The sequence below is a fragment of the Canis aureus genome, chromosome 1 (assembly GCF_053574225.1).
Source record: "Canis aureus isolate CA01 chromosome 1, VMU_Caureus_v.1.0, whole genome shotgun sequence".
NCBI classification, from domain to species: Eukaryota; Metazoa; Chordata; class Mammalia; order Carnivora; family Canidae; genus Canis; species Canis aureus.
Window position 1 is genome coordinate 92,998,303 of NC_135611.1, and position 14,759 is coordinate 93,013,061.

At 44.2% G+C, this 14,759-nt stretch overlaps 1 protein-coding gene across 29 annotated transcripts in view; it reads right to left on the bottom strand.

The window, feature by feature from the left end:
• Nucleotides 1–14,759, bottom strand: part of GLIS3 (GLIS family zinc finger 3) — a 548,443-nt gene that overhangs the window by 38,755 nt on the left and 494,929 nt on the right. For all 29 annotated transcript variants that reach the window (XM_077908856.1, XM_077908825.1, XM_077908770.1 and 26 more), the window contains one exon: nucleotides 6,932–7,100. In XM_077908856.1, the coding sequence (XP_077764982.1) occupies nucleotides 6,932–7,100 (169 nt within the window). The remainder of the gene's footprint in view (nucleotides 1–6,931; nucleotides 7,101–14,759) is intronic.

The following is a 14,759-nucleotide window of genomic DNA, read 5'->3' on the forward strand; positions in this document are numbered from 1 at the left end:
TCAGTGAACTCGGTTGGAGGAACGAAGCTGATTGTGTTTGAAGGTAGAGCTAACAGGACTTACAGATTAATTAGATGAGAGAGTGCTTGAGAAGAGGAGGCATCAGAGTTGAGTAGGCTTTTTAACTTCTTAGTGGTAAGTTAAGATAACCACATGGGCTTGGCTCATTATTGTCCTCCATTATCAAGAAATAGACTGGACTCCGAAAATTATGCTCATAAAAATTTTGCAGACAACACAGACATTTAAATTAGAGACAGATCGGAGACAAATCAGAGAAGACTAGAAAAGCCAGTTCAGCAATGTCTTTCTGTTGTTGTTGTTTTTCCCAAAAGAGTCATTCACAATCGCTAGGGAAATAAGAAGAAAGGAGAAAATATCATCAATTTCCCTGTATTTGTGCTAAGAGGAGTAGACCAGGGGAACATATTTAAGGGGAGCATATTTAGTAAGGTGAATATCTCTATGGGTAGCTTCATTCCACAGGCCAATAACCGATCTGATACCTGCCATAGAGGATGAAGCATGGCTGTGGTCATGGGTCAGCTTTGAAGAAGCTTAAAGACTTGCAGGCTATTCTGCCCTGGAATAAACTTGGAGAAGTATCAGAAACTACCCATAGACATAAAGGGAAAAAAATAGAATAAAGACCCCAAGCATTTCCAATCTAAGACCCAATGTTCTAATCTCTATTTTCAAGGCTGGGACATTGGGATTTTCTGCCTCTTCTCTGCTCGCAGCATAGACATTGGAAACAATGTTCATCACATTTCAGGGATTTGCAAATAAAATGTGTATGCGCATATGTGTATTGCAGGTAGATTTTGAACACCACTTCCCTCAACCCTGAATATCTGCAGAAGTCACTTTCCTACAGAGAAACCGAACCCTTCATGCGATACTGGGTGAGGATAACTGTTTTCTGGAGAGAAAACACTGCAGCCCCAAGAAAAAGAATGATGCTCATGATCACATGGCACTGGGTGAGCATGAAGTCAACGGCCTGATAGGATGATGCAGATGCCAGCATGCAGGCTGAAGAAATGGCTATCTGAAGCTAGGCTTGTTTTTCAGCTCTGGCTTTTCTCAGTTATTTTGATGATCAAGATTGACAAGCTTTATTTTGGGGCCCGAGTTGCCCTGTAAGTCAGTATCTATCCACACGGGAAAGTATCTGTGACACATGTCAGGGATGCTCTTAGAGCTGCGCTCACTGGGTAAGTCGACATTATGACACATGGCAATGTGGATACCTCACAATAACACCCAAGTTTTCTTTGAAATAAGATGAGTGAGGCCAAGTTCCTGATGATATCAGAGCTCTCACTTCCAGACGCTCATCACGGTGCATCTAACACAGAGATGACTTTTTTTTTTTTTTGCCACTCAGTGACTCTTCAAAATCCTTTAATATAGGTCATGACTACATAAAATACAAACTTGGAGTTTTAAGGGGCAAAACTGTCATTTCAAATTGTATTAAAAAAAGAAAGTAATATAAAATCTGCACTGCCTCGCTGGTCTGGCCTTTGTCTCCTGAGGACCAGACAGACGTCATTTCTTCTTCTGTTTGGTGTAGAATATGTTCTGAACTCTTGCTGGGTGGATAACAGGATAGGGAGGCCTTTGGAATGTATGCCAGGGTCACCAGGGTACCCTTCCTGGGCAAATACACAAATCCCTGTCCTCAAGAGAAAGCTCAATTTCCTGGATGCAGCTGATGAGGCCCTTCCCCATTCACACATGAAGCTCTGGCCTACAGCATTCCCACCTCAGCTTTTGAGCATACCCATGGTCCTTAGCCTGGTCTTACAGACTTTCAGATTTCAGACAGACGTTTCTTCTTCTATTTCTCCCACCCTCCCCCATTTTAGGGTCATTCTTGTGTGCTTCCACAGCCTCTTCTGACATCCCTTCATAACAGCCTACATTAAGACTGTCTGTCGGCCATCATCTCTATGAAACACCACAAGGGCATTCTGGAGGTTAGAAGGAAATTTTAGGTTCCTGCCCTCAGAAAACTAGTAATTCAGTTAGCAAGATAACATCTGGGAAATGATAAATAAATAAAACAGAGGATAGGAACCAAGAGACTAAACGAGTCTCTGTGAGCTTTCCGGGTAGAGTTAACCCAGGCTCCAAGCTGGTCAACGTTTAGCCAAGAACAGAACAATAATGGAAGGTCCTTATTGTCTTTCTAGGTAGAACAGATCCTGAAATAAGATGCAGAAACAAACAGACCAAGTCAGTGAGCAGGCTGGTTTGACAAGAGTTGGAGAACAGTAAAGAATCTCAAGGAAGTTAAATAGAAAACAGTTGCTATCCTTAACCCTTCAGTATCCAGAAAAGCTGCAACATGCTTCCAGTGCTAAATTAGAAAATGCTATCAGTGAAGACCAGCTCTGGTTACCCAAAGGCACAGAAAGACTGTACACATGCATGCATGTGCACACACACACACACACACACACACACACAATCCTAGAATCCTAGCAATGTCACATCTGATAGGGATAAAAACAGTTTCCCAATACTTGATACAGACTCCAGAAACTAACATTCCTTTTTTAGTGAAGGTTTTTTAACTGCTTTCTCAGAAACGATAGTCCCTAACATTCTCTGCTGTGGATTCCTGTCCCAGATTGTGTATGTCTTGAGGAGGCTACATCCAGTCCCTGTTTTCAGCGTCCTGTGGCTCAGAGATGGGTCTCCTGGAAGCCCTTCACAAATCACTGCAGGTGGCCAATCCACAAGCTCCCTGAGCTCTGTCGCATATACTCCAGAGCACAGCATGTCTGTGGACTTCTATGGGATGGAGAGAGGCTGCTGATGCGTTCTTGGACAAGGTGAGCAACATAGATCCAGTGGACTTTTCTTGGGACTGTAAGATTTCTCCATTTCAAAAAGGGATTCATGTCAGTATGTTTGTTTTTTCTGCTCTAACAGACATACTATGAAACCCAATGAACTGACATTTCCAAAGATGCTGGGTTCCTATTATGGGAAGCCACTGTCATAAAGTACCGCTGGCTCATTCAACATGACACAGTAAAACACTACTTCCCATAATAAGTTTAAATCAACATTAGGTGATGTGGTGGTACTACATAAATCATTGAAACGATGTGTCATTCAGATAATATTTCAAAATAAAAATGGAGCCTCATCAAGTTGAGAGAACTTGCATTTACTTGATTTTATGATGGCAAAGATCAAAAAACCTGATGCTAACTGGATAGATGTGGTGGACCTTTCCTGACTTCTGACAGTGACTCAGCCCATTTTATTAACAAGCTAAAGCCAAGTAAATGATGAATCAGTGCTCACAAAGCAGGAAAAAATGCGTTTCCCACTAAAAATCGCAAAGTGTGATAAACCTATTTCCGTTAAGAAAACTGCTGGAGTTTTTACTGGGGGATTTCCCAGGCAAACAGAGGCAAAGATATATAAACCAAAAGCGGAAGGTAAGCACATTTCCTCGTAGTGTTTTTATGCTGCACACTAATGCAAACACAGTGCATAATTCAAAGCTGTTTCATGTCACCCTCCTCCCCAAACCTGATCGGAAGAGATAACCCTCCATCTCCTTGCCCAGTCCAGTTGGCCTGGCAAAGGAATGAGCCACATATCCACTGGGAAGAGGAGAGCACAAGGCAGAGCCACAGGTGTAAGAAGGTCTGCTTCATCACCCAGCCATATAAAGTACTGTTACCTTCTTCCCCTGCCTCTCCTTTTTACCTTCCATGATGACATTATCAACCACTGTCATTACTTAACAACCCCCCGGCTTCTAAACCTCAATCTCCCAGCCATGCCAAGCTTGCCTGTCTTCACACTATGCCACATGCTGGGTGCCTCACCTGCTATGGTTCACTTAATCTTAATTCCCGATGGGGTGCAAACAGAGGTTCAAAAGAGTGAAGGAGTACCACATTCCCTATGTGGTGCTCTTGATGAGAAGGAATGTGTCTGCTGAAGAGGAAAAGAGCAGGTGAGTCCCAACTCTGGAGCATTCTGCAAAATAAATGTCCCGAGTCTTCAGAAATCGTCAATGTCATGAAAGACGATGATGATGATGATGGTAACTTTTTAAAAACTGGGGAACTTCATTAGATTCAAGAAGATTAACAAGAAATGAGAACTGTGATCTTATTAAATCCTGGATCAAAAGAAAGGATAGAAAAAAAAACTGGCTATAAAGAACGTTATTTATACAATCGAGGAAATTTCAGTATTGACTGCATGTTAGATAATGCTTATTGATGTTAAATTTCCGGAGCGAGATAATTACATTGTGATTATGCAGGAGGATGTCCTTCTTAGGAGATCTTTCCCGAAGTAATTAGGGTTAAAGCTCAGTGATATTCACAACTCTCTCTCAGAGGGTTTGAAGACAATAGGCAAACAGGCAAACAAAGGATCTCTCAAGTCAGAGAAAGAAAGAGACGAGAGACAGAAAGAAGGCTGCAAAATATCAACAGTGGGTGAATGTGGATGCAGGGTGTATAGGTGTTCACTGGACTATTCTTGTAGTTGTTTTATATGTTACAAGCTTTCAAAAGAGGAAATTGAAAAAAAATAAAATTATAAACTAATATGAAATGTTAAAAACAAACAAAGAAACCCAAGCAGCAGGAGCACCTAAGCGACACATTAAAACAATCAGCCACCATTGGAGGTGGGCTTCAAACATCAGGTGTTTGGTTGTTGTTAACTCCAGTCAGGGCTAAAATCTTTTTTCTTTCTTGTTTTAGAAGCTGTGTGCAGAAAGAAGACACACAGATTGCTTGTCTCTTGTATTCTTGTAAACAGAATATTGATAAGAAGATGGGACGAAGAAGAGGACTCAAGTGATGGTTTCTTAGCTTCATGACCTTGTGGAGTATGATTCTTGGCCAGGCAGAAGAAAATGAGAGGATGAGGAACCCATGGCTAATATCACTTAAGACCCAACTGGAAACTTAACAAAATGCTGAAGAGAATAAGCTCATCTTAACCTTTAGAAATACATCAGATACCTGGCAGGACTGTCCATCCCCAGTGTCCATGAACTTAAGAGATGGTTACTACCTGCACGGCTCTGTCAGCAGCCTGGGTGGGGAGGCTGGGAGCTGTTTGCACTTGACTACATAGCAGAACAGTTAAGAGAAGTCTAACATCTTCTGATCCATATATCTGATTGACTATTAGACACATCCACACGGACATTTTACAGCCACCTAAAACTCCAACCCTAAAGTCCATTTATTACCTATTCTTCCTCTCCCACTCCTCCCCCTACTAGAAAAACACTCCCTTCTCCTGTGTTAATGACATACCTTTCCATTTGTACCTAGAGGTGTAACTCACAGGTGAATTTGGCCCTTCCTTTTTATTCCATTTATGTATAATTAGCAATTCTCATAAATAATAGCCCTTGAATAAAATCTCCATCCTTACCACTTCACCTTAATTCAAGTCCTCATACTACTCATAAGGACTCCTACAATAACCTCTTTCTTATTTTCCCTACCTCCTGTCCCTGTTCCCAACCTCAATGACTCTGCCACCTTGTCACCTGAGTTCCTTCATTATAATGACAATCTGATGTGTCTCTCCTCATAAATGGGCTATAATGCTTCTTCACTTTTAGTAAGAGGTAAACCCCTTGGCATGAAATGTATGGTTCTACACAGGCCAGCCCACTCTGACCTGACTTCATCAGTCCTGTCTGCTCTGGATGATGTCCCCTGAACTTACTGGGACCTTATAAGTAAGGTGTGTGTGTCCTTGTCCCTCTCATGTCTTATATGTGTTCCTCTGGTGAGCCTTGATGCTACTCCCCATTTATCCATTAAGAAAGTCTTAATCTTCCTTCTAAATCTAGATAACGCTTTCTTCCCCTCCCTCCCTGAGACAGAATTAGGGACGTTCTCTCTTGGCTCCTGTGGCATCTTGATTATGATTACATCATTTATCCAAATAGAATTACTATACTTTGTTTATGTGTCTTTCCTCACCCACTAAATCCTAAGGGCAGCATCATGTTTTAACAATCTCGGCATCTACAGCATCCGGAACAGTGTCCAACCCAGAGTACTTGATAGATTTATTAAATGAACAGATATATTAGTAATAAGTGAAAAGTAGGAATAAATAAAAAATATATATTGGTTTATATTAAATTTAAAAACACATATTTAAAAACTCACAGGCCAGGCCAACTCCAATGAAACCACAGATTACTGGTTGAAAATTCAAGATTGAAAAACTTTCACTTCTGCTGCCCATTCATCCATTATTTTGTCCTGAGACTCTAGGATTGCTCAGGGCTCCCCACAGGGACTTTATTCCTCTGTGGGTGTCTGGTACAAGCCCTACAGTCAGTTCAAGCCTGCTGACACGTGGGGAGGATAATAAAGGGAGCCATGTGCTGTCCACCGCACTAGAAGGTTGGGCAGTCCAAAGACAGACTGAAATGTCAAAATTTAAAACTTTTCTCCCCAAAACTCTTTATGAGAGTGGTATCAACAGAGAGCACTCAGTGAACAGCCCCTTGCTGGTCTCCCCTACAAAATCCTGAATCCTTTGATGCTATACTCTCAAGCTAATGTTAATCTATGAGTGGAGGGCACCATCTTGCATCTGGAGAGCTTTTCCACCTGTGGGGACACTGCTGAGTCCCTGATACAGGCTGAGGGAAGGTGGAGAAGATGCACATTTGGATGCATTTTCCCAGCAGACACTTTAGCTGGTGACCCTACCCCACACACACACACCTCCATATCCCACAGAAACTAAAACAGATCCTGGGATATTTGATACACATGCTCTGCACGTGCACTTTCAATATTTCACCTTTGGATCCCTCGACCCACCGATGGATTATTAATAAAATTCAGCAGTGTCAAAGAACTTCTGGGCCTGTTAGAAGGGAGACAGATGGCCTTACCTCTCGGCTCCTGCATCCACAGCTGTGAGTGGAGGTAGCTGGGAGACAGGGGTGTGAGGGCTCCCCTGCACATTCTGTCCCGGAGAAGGGTGACTGACAGCATGTGGGGGTGGCACGGCCCCAGCAGCTGTTCCGCTTCGGCTTGAGTGATTGCTGGAGAAGATGGAAGCTGGAATCAAGGAGAACAAGCATCAAACCACATGTGCTTTACACACTGAAGGCTGCTAGAGAGCATGGCTTAGGGGCTCATTTGTCCTTCTCTCGGTGGCTTTCAGGGAACAGTGCTTTCTTTACTGGATATACACAGCTTTTGATTTCAGGGGGAACAGGATCCCTGGCTAACATACCTTTCCCACTACTCACTCCTACTGTGCTCAGGTTTGGCTCATTCCCTGTCTGGACACTGAACAAGTAGTCAATCCTGTAATGTCTGCCTCTGGGCAAAGGTCTCTGTACAAGCACTGTTCCGTCACAGAGGACAAGAGGTAAGAGAATATTTGGTCTGCTGACCCCAAGGGGCAGAACACAGGCCGTGTGCCTCTTCTTGTGGCTGCAGCGAGTCTCCGCAGGTCAGGCTGGCTCTCTCTCTGTCACCCCTAAATCAGGGTAAGGAGGTTCTCCTGGTCCTAAGCACAAGGGCAGGATCGGATACCCTCTTAACCTCAGAGTCTAACTGAACCCAGGCATTTCCCTGATGGTGTGATAGATGGACACTTAGTCTCCATCAGCGAGGAGTCCATGCCCGGCACCACAAAACATGAAAAGGGGCTTCAAACACAGCTCCAGAACCCCCCCGCACCCAGGCCTCGACTTGTCTATTACGACACAGAGACTGAGTTACAGCCTCATTCGGAGGGGCAGCCTAGCCTTTGAGAACTGTACGTGACACGTGACCTCAAACTTAAATATGTGCCCATTTAGATCAGCTAATTGGTACGATGTCACAAAAGAGACGAGGCTTGTCACTTTTAGAGTATCACTATCAGAGAGGCTCTCAGTGTCTGGGACCTACTCAGCAGACATCTCATTATGCTGCAATCATACCAGCATCATTACGCTGACTCTCTTCAACTTCCTTCTCTACACAAAGCTATGCTGAGCTTTATACCCATCTCTGCTCTTTCTGAACTTACTCTACTGATGTCAAAGAATAAATGGTTCTAAAAAAATAAAAAATAAAAGAAATCAGGTTCAGGATTAAGAAGCAGCAGCCACAAAATCAAAGCGATGTGAAGGTTTAAAAGTTCAGGGAGCGCTACTTTTAGACCAGTACCACTTTCCTCCAACCTCTCCGGGAGAGAATGAACACCCCAGATGACCCAGCCCCCAAAAGCTTAATCCAATGGAATGAGAGTTCAAGTACTTAAAGGAACATGTGAGGAAGCGGAATTACCATCTTCCCGCTCAAAAGCGACTGACAAGGGTGTGATCTGATGTGAAAGGTTTATTTCTGGTAAGTCAGCACTGTGTCAGGTTAACTCTTGTCCTCAGAAGCCTGCATCCTCCACAGCCCTCCAAGACCCGAAAAGGTAGGAAGACTAGAAAGTGCTTACTCGCTCAAAAAGGCACTGCAGGGCTCCGGTTGTGTGGCAGCCTCCAGAAAAGTTGCACGTTTGCAAACTCGCTAGAGTCACCTTATGAATCACTACCCTCATTTACGCTCTGCTCGCTCAGGCAACCACAATTCTGCTTGTATTCCAAATAATAATTTTACCCAGGGGAGAAGGCTGTTTGGATTGACTGTGGCAATAGTTTCAATGCTGGTGTTTGTCAGCATGGAGCTTGATGTTTTATACACTATTCCAAAAACTAATGGAATAATAAGAGGTCACAGAGACACTGTGGAAACACAGCTATTTTTTTTTTTTTTTTCTGCTGGAGTGTAGCAATGTGAACTCTCCTATTTATTCTGTCACAGTTGCTGAATATGCCCATCACTCACTATCCCCTGGAGGTGGTTTTGTATGTATGTGTAACATGTTCATCACAAGGGATGCAGCCCCTGCCGTTTCCAACCCCGTGGGCAACAGGGACTCTTGGGGTGTGCGCTCTATGCTCTATGCTACGGTTCAATAGAAAATGTGGTGCTTCCCAGCAGTCTCCATTAGCTCTATCAGCTACATTTTTGCATAAGCCACAAAGAAATAATGGGTTGGGAAATTTGGTATTGTTTGCAGCCTGCTACACACTGAAAGGTAGTCCTCATAAGGGCCTCTCCCTCTCCCATTTAACAGCCAGGACCAACTGTGTGTCCATCTATCCATTCATCCATCCACCTGTCCTCCAACCATTATTTTTTAATCCAGTATTTATTAAGTACTTACCACATGCTAGCCCCTCTACTGCATGAGGGTCCCTGCCCTTGAGGAGACTACAGTTTAGTGAGGGGAACAGGCTCCAGACGTCAATTTACCAAAATACTGAGACCTGCTGGTAGACATCATCAAGTGGTGTTCTAACTGCTTCAACATACTGTCTTATCCATTGCCCTAAACTGTGCCCTAAGCTCTGGCCAAATCAGACAATTGGTCACACCTCAACCACATCATGGCAACTGATGCTACTGTGCTTTTGACTGTAACATCTTCTACCTTCCTCTACTTATTTTAATACTTTTGCTCTGTATGCAGTCACCTGTGTTCCTCTGATTGCTCTCTCAGTAGCCAACTATTCCACACATATCTATGGAGTACGTATGGTGTGGCAGACACTGAGTGAAGTCCTGGGATAGACTAGGGAAGAAGACACCCTTGGAGCCTACTATCTCCAATGGCATCATTCATGTTTGTTCAAGTAAATAAGGATGAACACAGTCTAAATGTCAGTGGAGTCCATCTTGGGCTCAATGGGTAGGTAGGACAAGAACAGAAAGAAACATTTATCTACCAAATCCTGTTTTTATTGGTCAGGAGGAAGGTTGCCTTACCTAGGGTGTTACTTTTCTCAGGTAAATAGGCATGTGTATACCAGAGTGGCTAAAGTTCTCATAGATGTCCAACACCATTGGCTGCATTGGAGCAGCCTAGAGACAGAAAGCCAGATATTCATGGTACATTTGAGGGGAGGTGCTTCCAAGTTACATTTGGTACAAATGGTTACCATAGCAATGGCTGCCTGTAGGACTAGGTGGTGAAGAACGTATGAGGTGGGGCTTGAGGTGTACGATACAGGGCCGAGGGTCTCAGAAACCTGCCCTCCAGCTGTGCTAAGGTCAAGGGCTGACTGACCAACAGTCAAACACATCAACAGCACTTTCTTCCACTGCTAAAGCTGGGGAATGGTACTGAAACAGGCAGCGACCCTTTGCCTGGGACCCCAGGAGAATAAGAAAGGGAATGTGTTGGGTGCAATTTAAAGTCTGAATTTGTAAAGTCTACAGTATAGTTTCTTACATCGGTTGTAAGAAATAACCTGTGTGCAAAACAAAGCCCAAAATGACTGGCGTTATTTCCTAACAGATGGGTTGAGAAGTGTCGGACAAAAATCTCTCCTGGTGACACAATCTAGCAGAAGCTGATAGTTCAGTGTCTATGAATGGCACTTTACATGTAGTCCTGGGCAAGACCATTGCTTGGAGCCACTATAATAACCAAGATTTAGAGGAAATACAAACAGAGCATGGCTTCACAACATTCATCCAACCCCATTTCACATACCCTTCCGAGATAATGGACAAAACTCTGGGATGAGAGAACTTGGGCTTTGCAGGATTGCTCTTGGCTTATACCTGAGACCCACATTTCTCAGGGATTGCTCCTGTGGCACAGGAAATACTCTCCTATTTACACTGACTTTTAGGAAAGTTCCACCTGTATCAGTCATACATCCAGGATTCCATCTTAGTGTAGTTTAAGAATATTCATTCATTCATTCATTCATTCATTCATTCATTCATCCAAACACAATTTTCCAGTCCTTGCCTTCTATGAGGCTGGTGCTGGTCCCTCTTAATGTTTGAAGTTGAATATCTGCTGGCTTCACACTGAGTGCCCAACACAATACATGTTTCCTGACAAACACTTGAGCTTTGCCAACTTTAACCTCCAGAAGAAAACCTCCACATTAGAGTGCAATGGTCAGGTCATTTACAAAAGGAAACATTTCCTTCCATACACACTCAACCAAAGGGGCATGCTACGAGACCTGTCAGTCAAAGTACAAGGAAAAGAACTGATCCCTCTAGAACCAGAGCAATATTAACAAAATTGTTGTGATCAAATCAAATGGTGCATGCAGGCTGCCCATGGGGGTGGCCTTCATTGTCTGGTGTCACCTCTTGGGTGAGTGCCTCATTCAAGGCTAGAAGAGAGCTTCTAGGTGCCCCCCAGATGGCACTGATGACTGGCAGTGAAAACAAGTGGTTAGGCATGGCAGTAGAACATACTGGAAATTCTTAGTGCTTTTGTGATTAAGGGATGGTGGACTCCCCAAGGAAATAAAAGCCTGGTCCTGAGCTGGATTTGTGAGCCTTGCCTTCAGCAGAGAAGCAGGAGCTGGCCTCTCTGCCACTTTGGGTTTTCTCTCTGGAGCACAGCTTACCACAGTTCCCCCACTAGTCTCCTGCGGACAGAGGCTCGAGGAACTCAGCTGGGCTTCATAATTCTAACAAAGCAGCATATGTTGATCTATGTACTCCCCAGAGGCCATCTCGCCAGCTATTGGGACCAGGGCATTCTAGGCTTGAGCCTTTAACTAGCTCAGGTTAATCTGGGTTAATAAACAGCGCTCTCTCTGTCCAAATGAAAACAATCAATCTATATTTCTGTGGATATAGACAGGGCACCCCCGGGGATACTTTAGCTGTCATGTATTCACTACGTGAATGGAGGCAGGCAAGGAGTGTTCCCGTGTGAGGCCTACTTATTTCAGGCCCTTTCCCAAGGCCAGAGAAGGCTACCATGGGCACTCCTTGGCTGTGTTCTTATCATTTTAGAGGAAAGGGAGGAGGACCTCCCTCGTCAGGTGAGGTATATTAAAATAGCCAATTGAAGGGCATATTCCTGTACAAAGCAGTATGGGCACTTAGAGTCCTGTTTTTCAGGCTTTACCTTGCAAACAGATCACCAGGGACAAGTACTGATTCTGATTCACTAGGTCTTAGGGGCAGGGAGTGCTGAGGTTCTGAACTTCTATCAAACTTCCCCAAGTCCTCTGGGATGCTGAGGTTGCTGATCTGAGGATCTAGCAGGAGAAGCTAGATCATCTCAGCTGTGTTTCGTCTCCCTGCTGCTCTAGACCTCTGAACCAAGTTAACATTTATTGAGTACTTTGCAAACCTTTCCACGGTTTACTGATGAGGAATTTGAGGCTTCACTGAGTTCCTGATGAGAGTACCTGGCCTAGGGCACGTGGTTGGTAAGTAGTGGAGCTGGAATCCAAGCCCAGGAAGATGGATTTCAGATCACATGTGCCTAACCAGAAGGCTACACTGCCTCTCAGACACAGGATAGATTCAAGAGAAGGCCTTAAGAGTGTTGATACTGCACCCTCCATTTGCAAAGACTGGAGTCACTAGGCATTCCCCCCTCACATGCACAATGCACATGGCTCCAGCTGCAGCCACCAAAATACTGGTTAGAATGCCAAAAGTACATTCCCATTTCTGTTTCTGCCCATTCTAAAAGCACTGAAGTGACCTCAGCATGGCTGAGAGAAATTTTCCAGCTCTGAAAATTAACTCAGGCAACAAGTTAACTAAATTATTTGGTTTGGAAAACAAACAGCTGGGAGGAAATGTGCTTTTTTCCCAAATAAAGATTTCAGATGCTTGTCAGGGACATATTGATCTACTGGCAGGAAAGAAGGAAGGCAGGGATGGATTATTCATGAGCAATCAGATATATGCACCTGTTACTACAAGTGACTACGATGTGGTGGGCTGAAAGGTCACCACCTCAGTCAATCATGCACAGAGCACAGATCCACCGTGTAGATCTGTTGTGTCTGAGCTTGCACTGTAAACGTGCACTTGGGGTCATTTATGATTCCTTAAGAAGCCATTGCCATTGTAGTGGGCCTGCTCTCACAGGAAAGGGGGAAGGAGAGTTACCCATGGACTGGGGATTCACTTACAGTGAGTGCTAGGATAATGCTGGGACCCTGAGAAATGGCAGGTAACGCTCTTAGTAGCTGGTGCGCAAGGGGATCTATGGGCTGACCAGTCATCTCTCTGGCAGTACTTCTGGGTCTGGGCACAGAGGGTTCGGTGAAGCAATGGAACTGAGCTACGCTTGGCTTTCACAGAGATAACTGGAAAGAATTTTATTTCCCTGTGAATGGGAATGATGAGGTCAACCTTGTGTCTGCCTCCCACTCCATGCCCCCGTGTCCCCCAGGAGAGATCTGAACCTGGAAAAGAGTCAAGAAATAGCTGAAATGCAATGGGAATAATAACTGCTCTGGCCTCACTGGAAATTGGACACTGGAGAGAGAGACAGTGTCAGGTGGTCATTCAGTGAACAAAGCGTGCACAATAGGAGTCAGATGGATGTGAGTTTGAATCTGAGCTTTACCAATTACCAGCAATGCATCTTGGGCAAATCACTTGGCTTCAGCTTAGTTTCCTCATCTTAAATAATGAGAATACCTCACAGTATGATGAGGAGGATCATATAATTTATAAAAACACTTAGCATGGTGCCTGAACCACGTTTTAGTGCTAGAGAAACCACAGTCATTATTCTTTGCTTATTTGTTTTATTATAATTATTCCTATCAACAGGATAGAAAACAAGGGTATATGTTGCTCCAAAATTGTCAGTCTCCCATCAATTATAGTCTCTGACCTAGAGATGTTTATAAACTGTGGACTGGGGAAGCAAAAAGAGTATATATATCACGCTCTCTGATAATAAGCATCGCTGGTTCAATTCTTCTAATGCAGGTTGCTATGAAGTGTTGAGGGTCTGCGATAGAATCCTCGCAGAGTTAAAATGTTGTCCTTTATTTTACATGGCAGGGAAGGGGGGGGATACACACCTCTGAGTTACAACCCATACAGCGTTTCAGTTTAAAAAACAACAAAGTCATTTTCATGCACGACTACGCTTCGTTAAGGAGTGAAAACGGGCTGTTACTAGAATGTCAACACAATTGTCCCTCTTGAAGCTCAGTTTATCTTGAAGTATTTTTACATTTTCAGCACTTCGCTTTATTTGTTTCTCCAAGAGCATAAAGATGCAGCCGTGGTTAATTTTCAGAATTCAAAAAACACTTCCCTGAAGGATGTGGCCAACACTGGGGGGTGACGGGAGATTTGCTCCCCAAAAGTGAAAATCTGGGCCCCAACACTTTCTGTGGTTCTTTGTGTTTCACCATGGAACAATTTAATTGCACCCTAGCTCAGTGGAATATGCTTTCAGGACCCAAATTCAGGAACCAGGCAGAAGTGTCCAGTGGGGAGAAAGCCCCATCCCCTGGAAGCATAGAGATGCTGCAATTACTCCTGGCCTGGTCGCCCCTGGGTACAAGGGCTCTGTTCCCTTTCTCTACCCTTCCAGGATCCTGTGGGCATCCCCCCTTACCCGCACCCCTCCCTGCATCCCCCCTCACCCCTGTTCCTGCACCCCCTGCCCCCTCCCTGCATACCCCCTTCTCTGTCCCTGCACCCCCCCTCCCTGCATCTCCCTCTTCCCTGCCCCCCAGGCCTCCCTCCCATCAGGGGCAGCATTCCACATTCTAGCTAGCATTAGGAAAGGGAGGGGCTTCTGAAGGGTTCCCAGAGTCATCCTTCTAATCTTTCTCTCCTCCTGGAGGCATGAATAATTTTAATATTGCCAATCCCTAAAATTCTATTCTTCCTGCCTTTTTTTCCTCTCCCTCTTTGCAG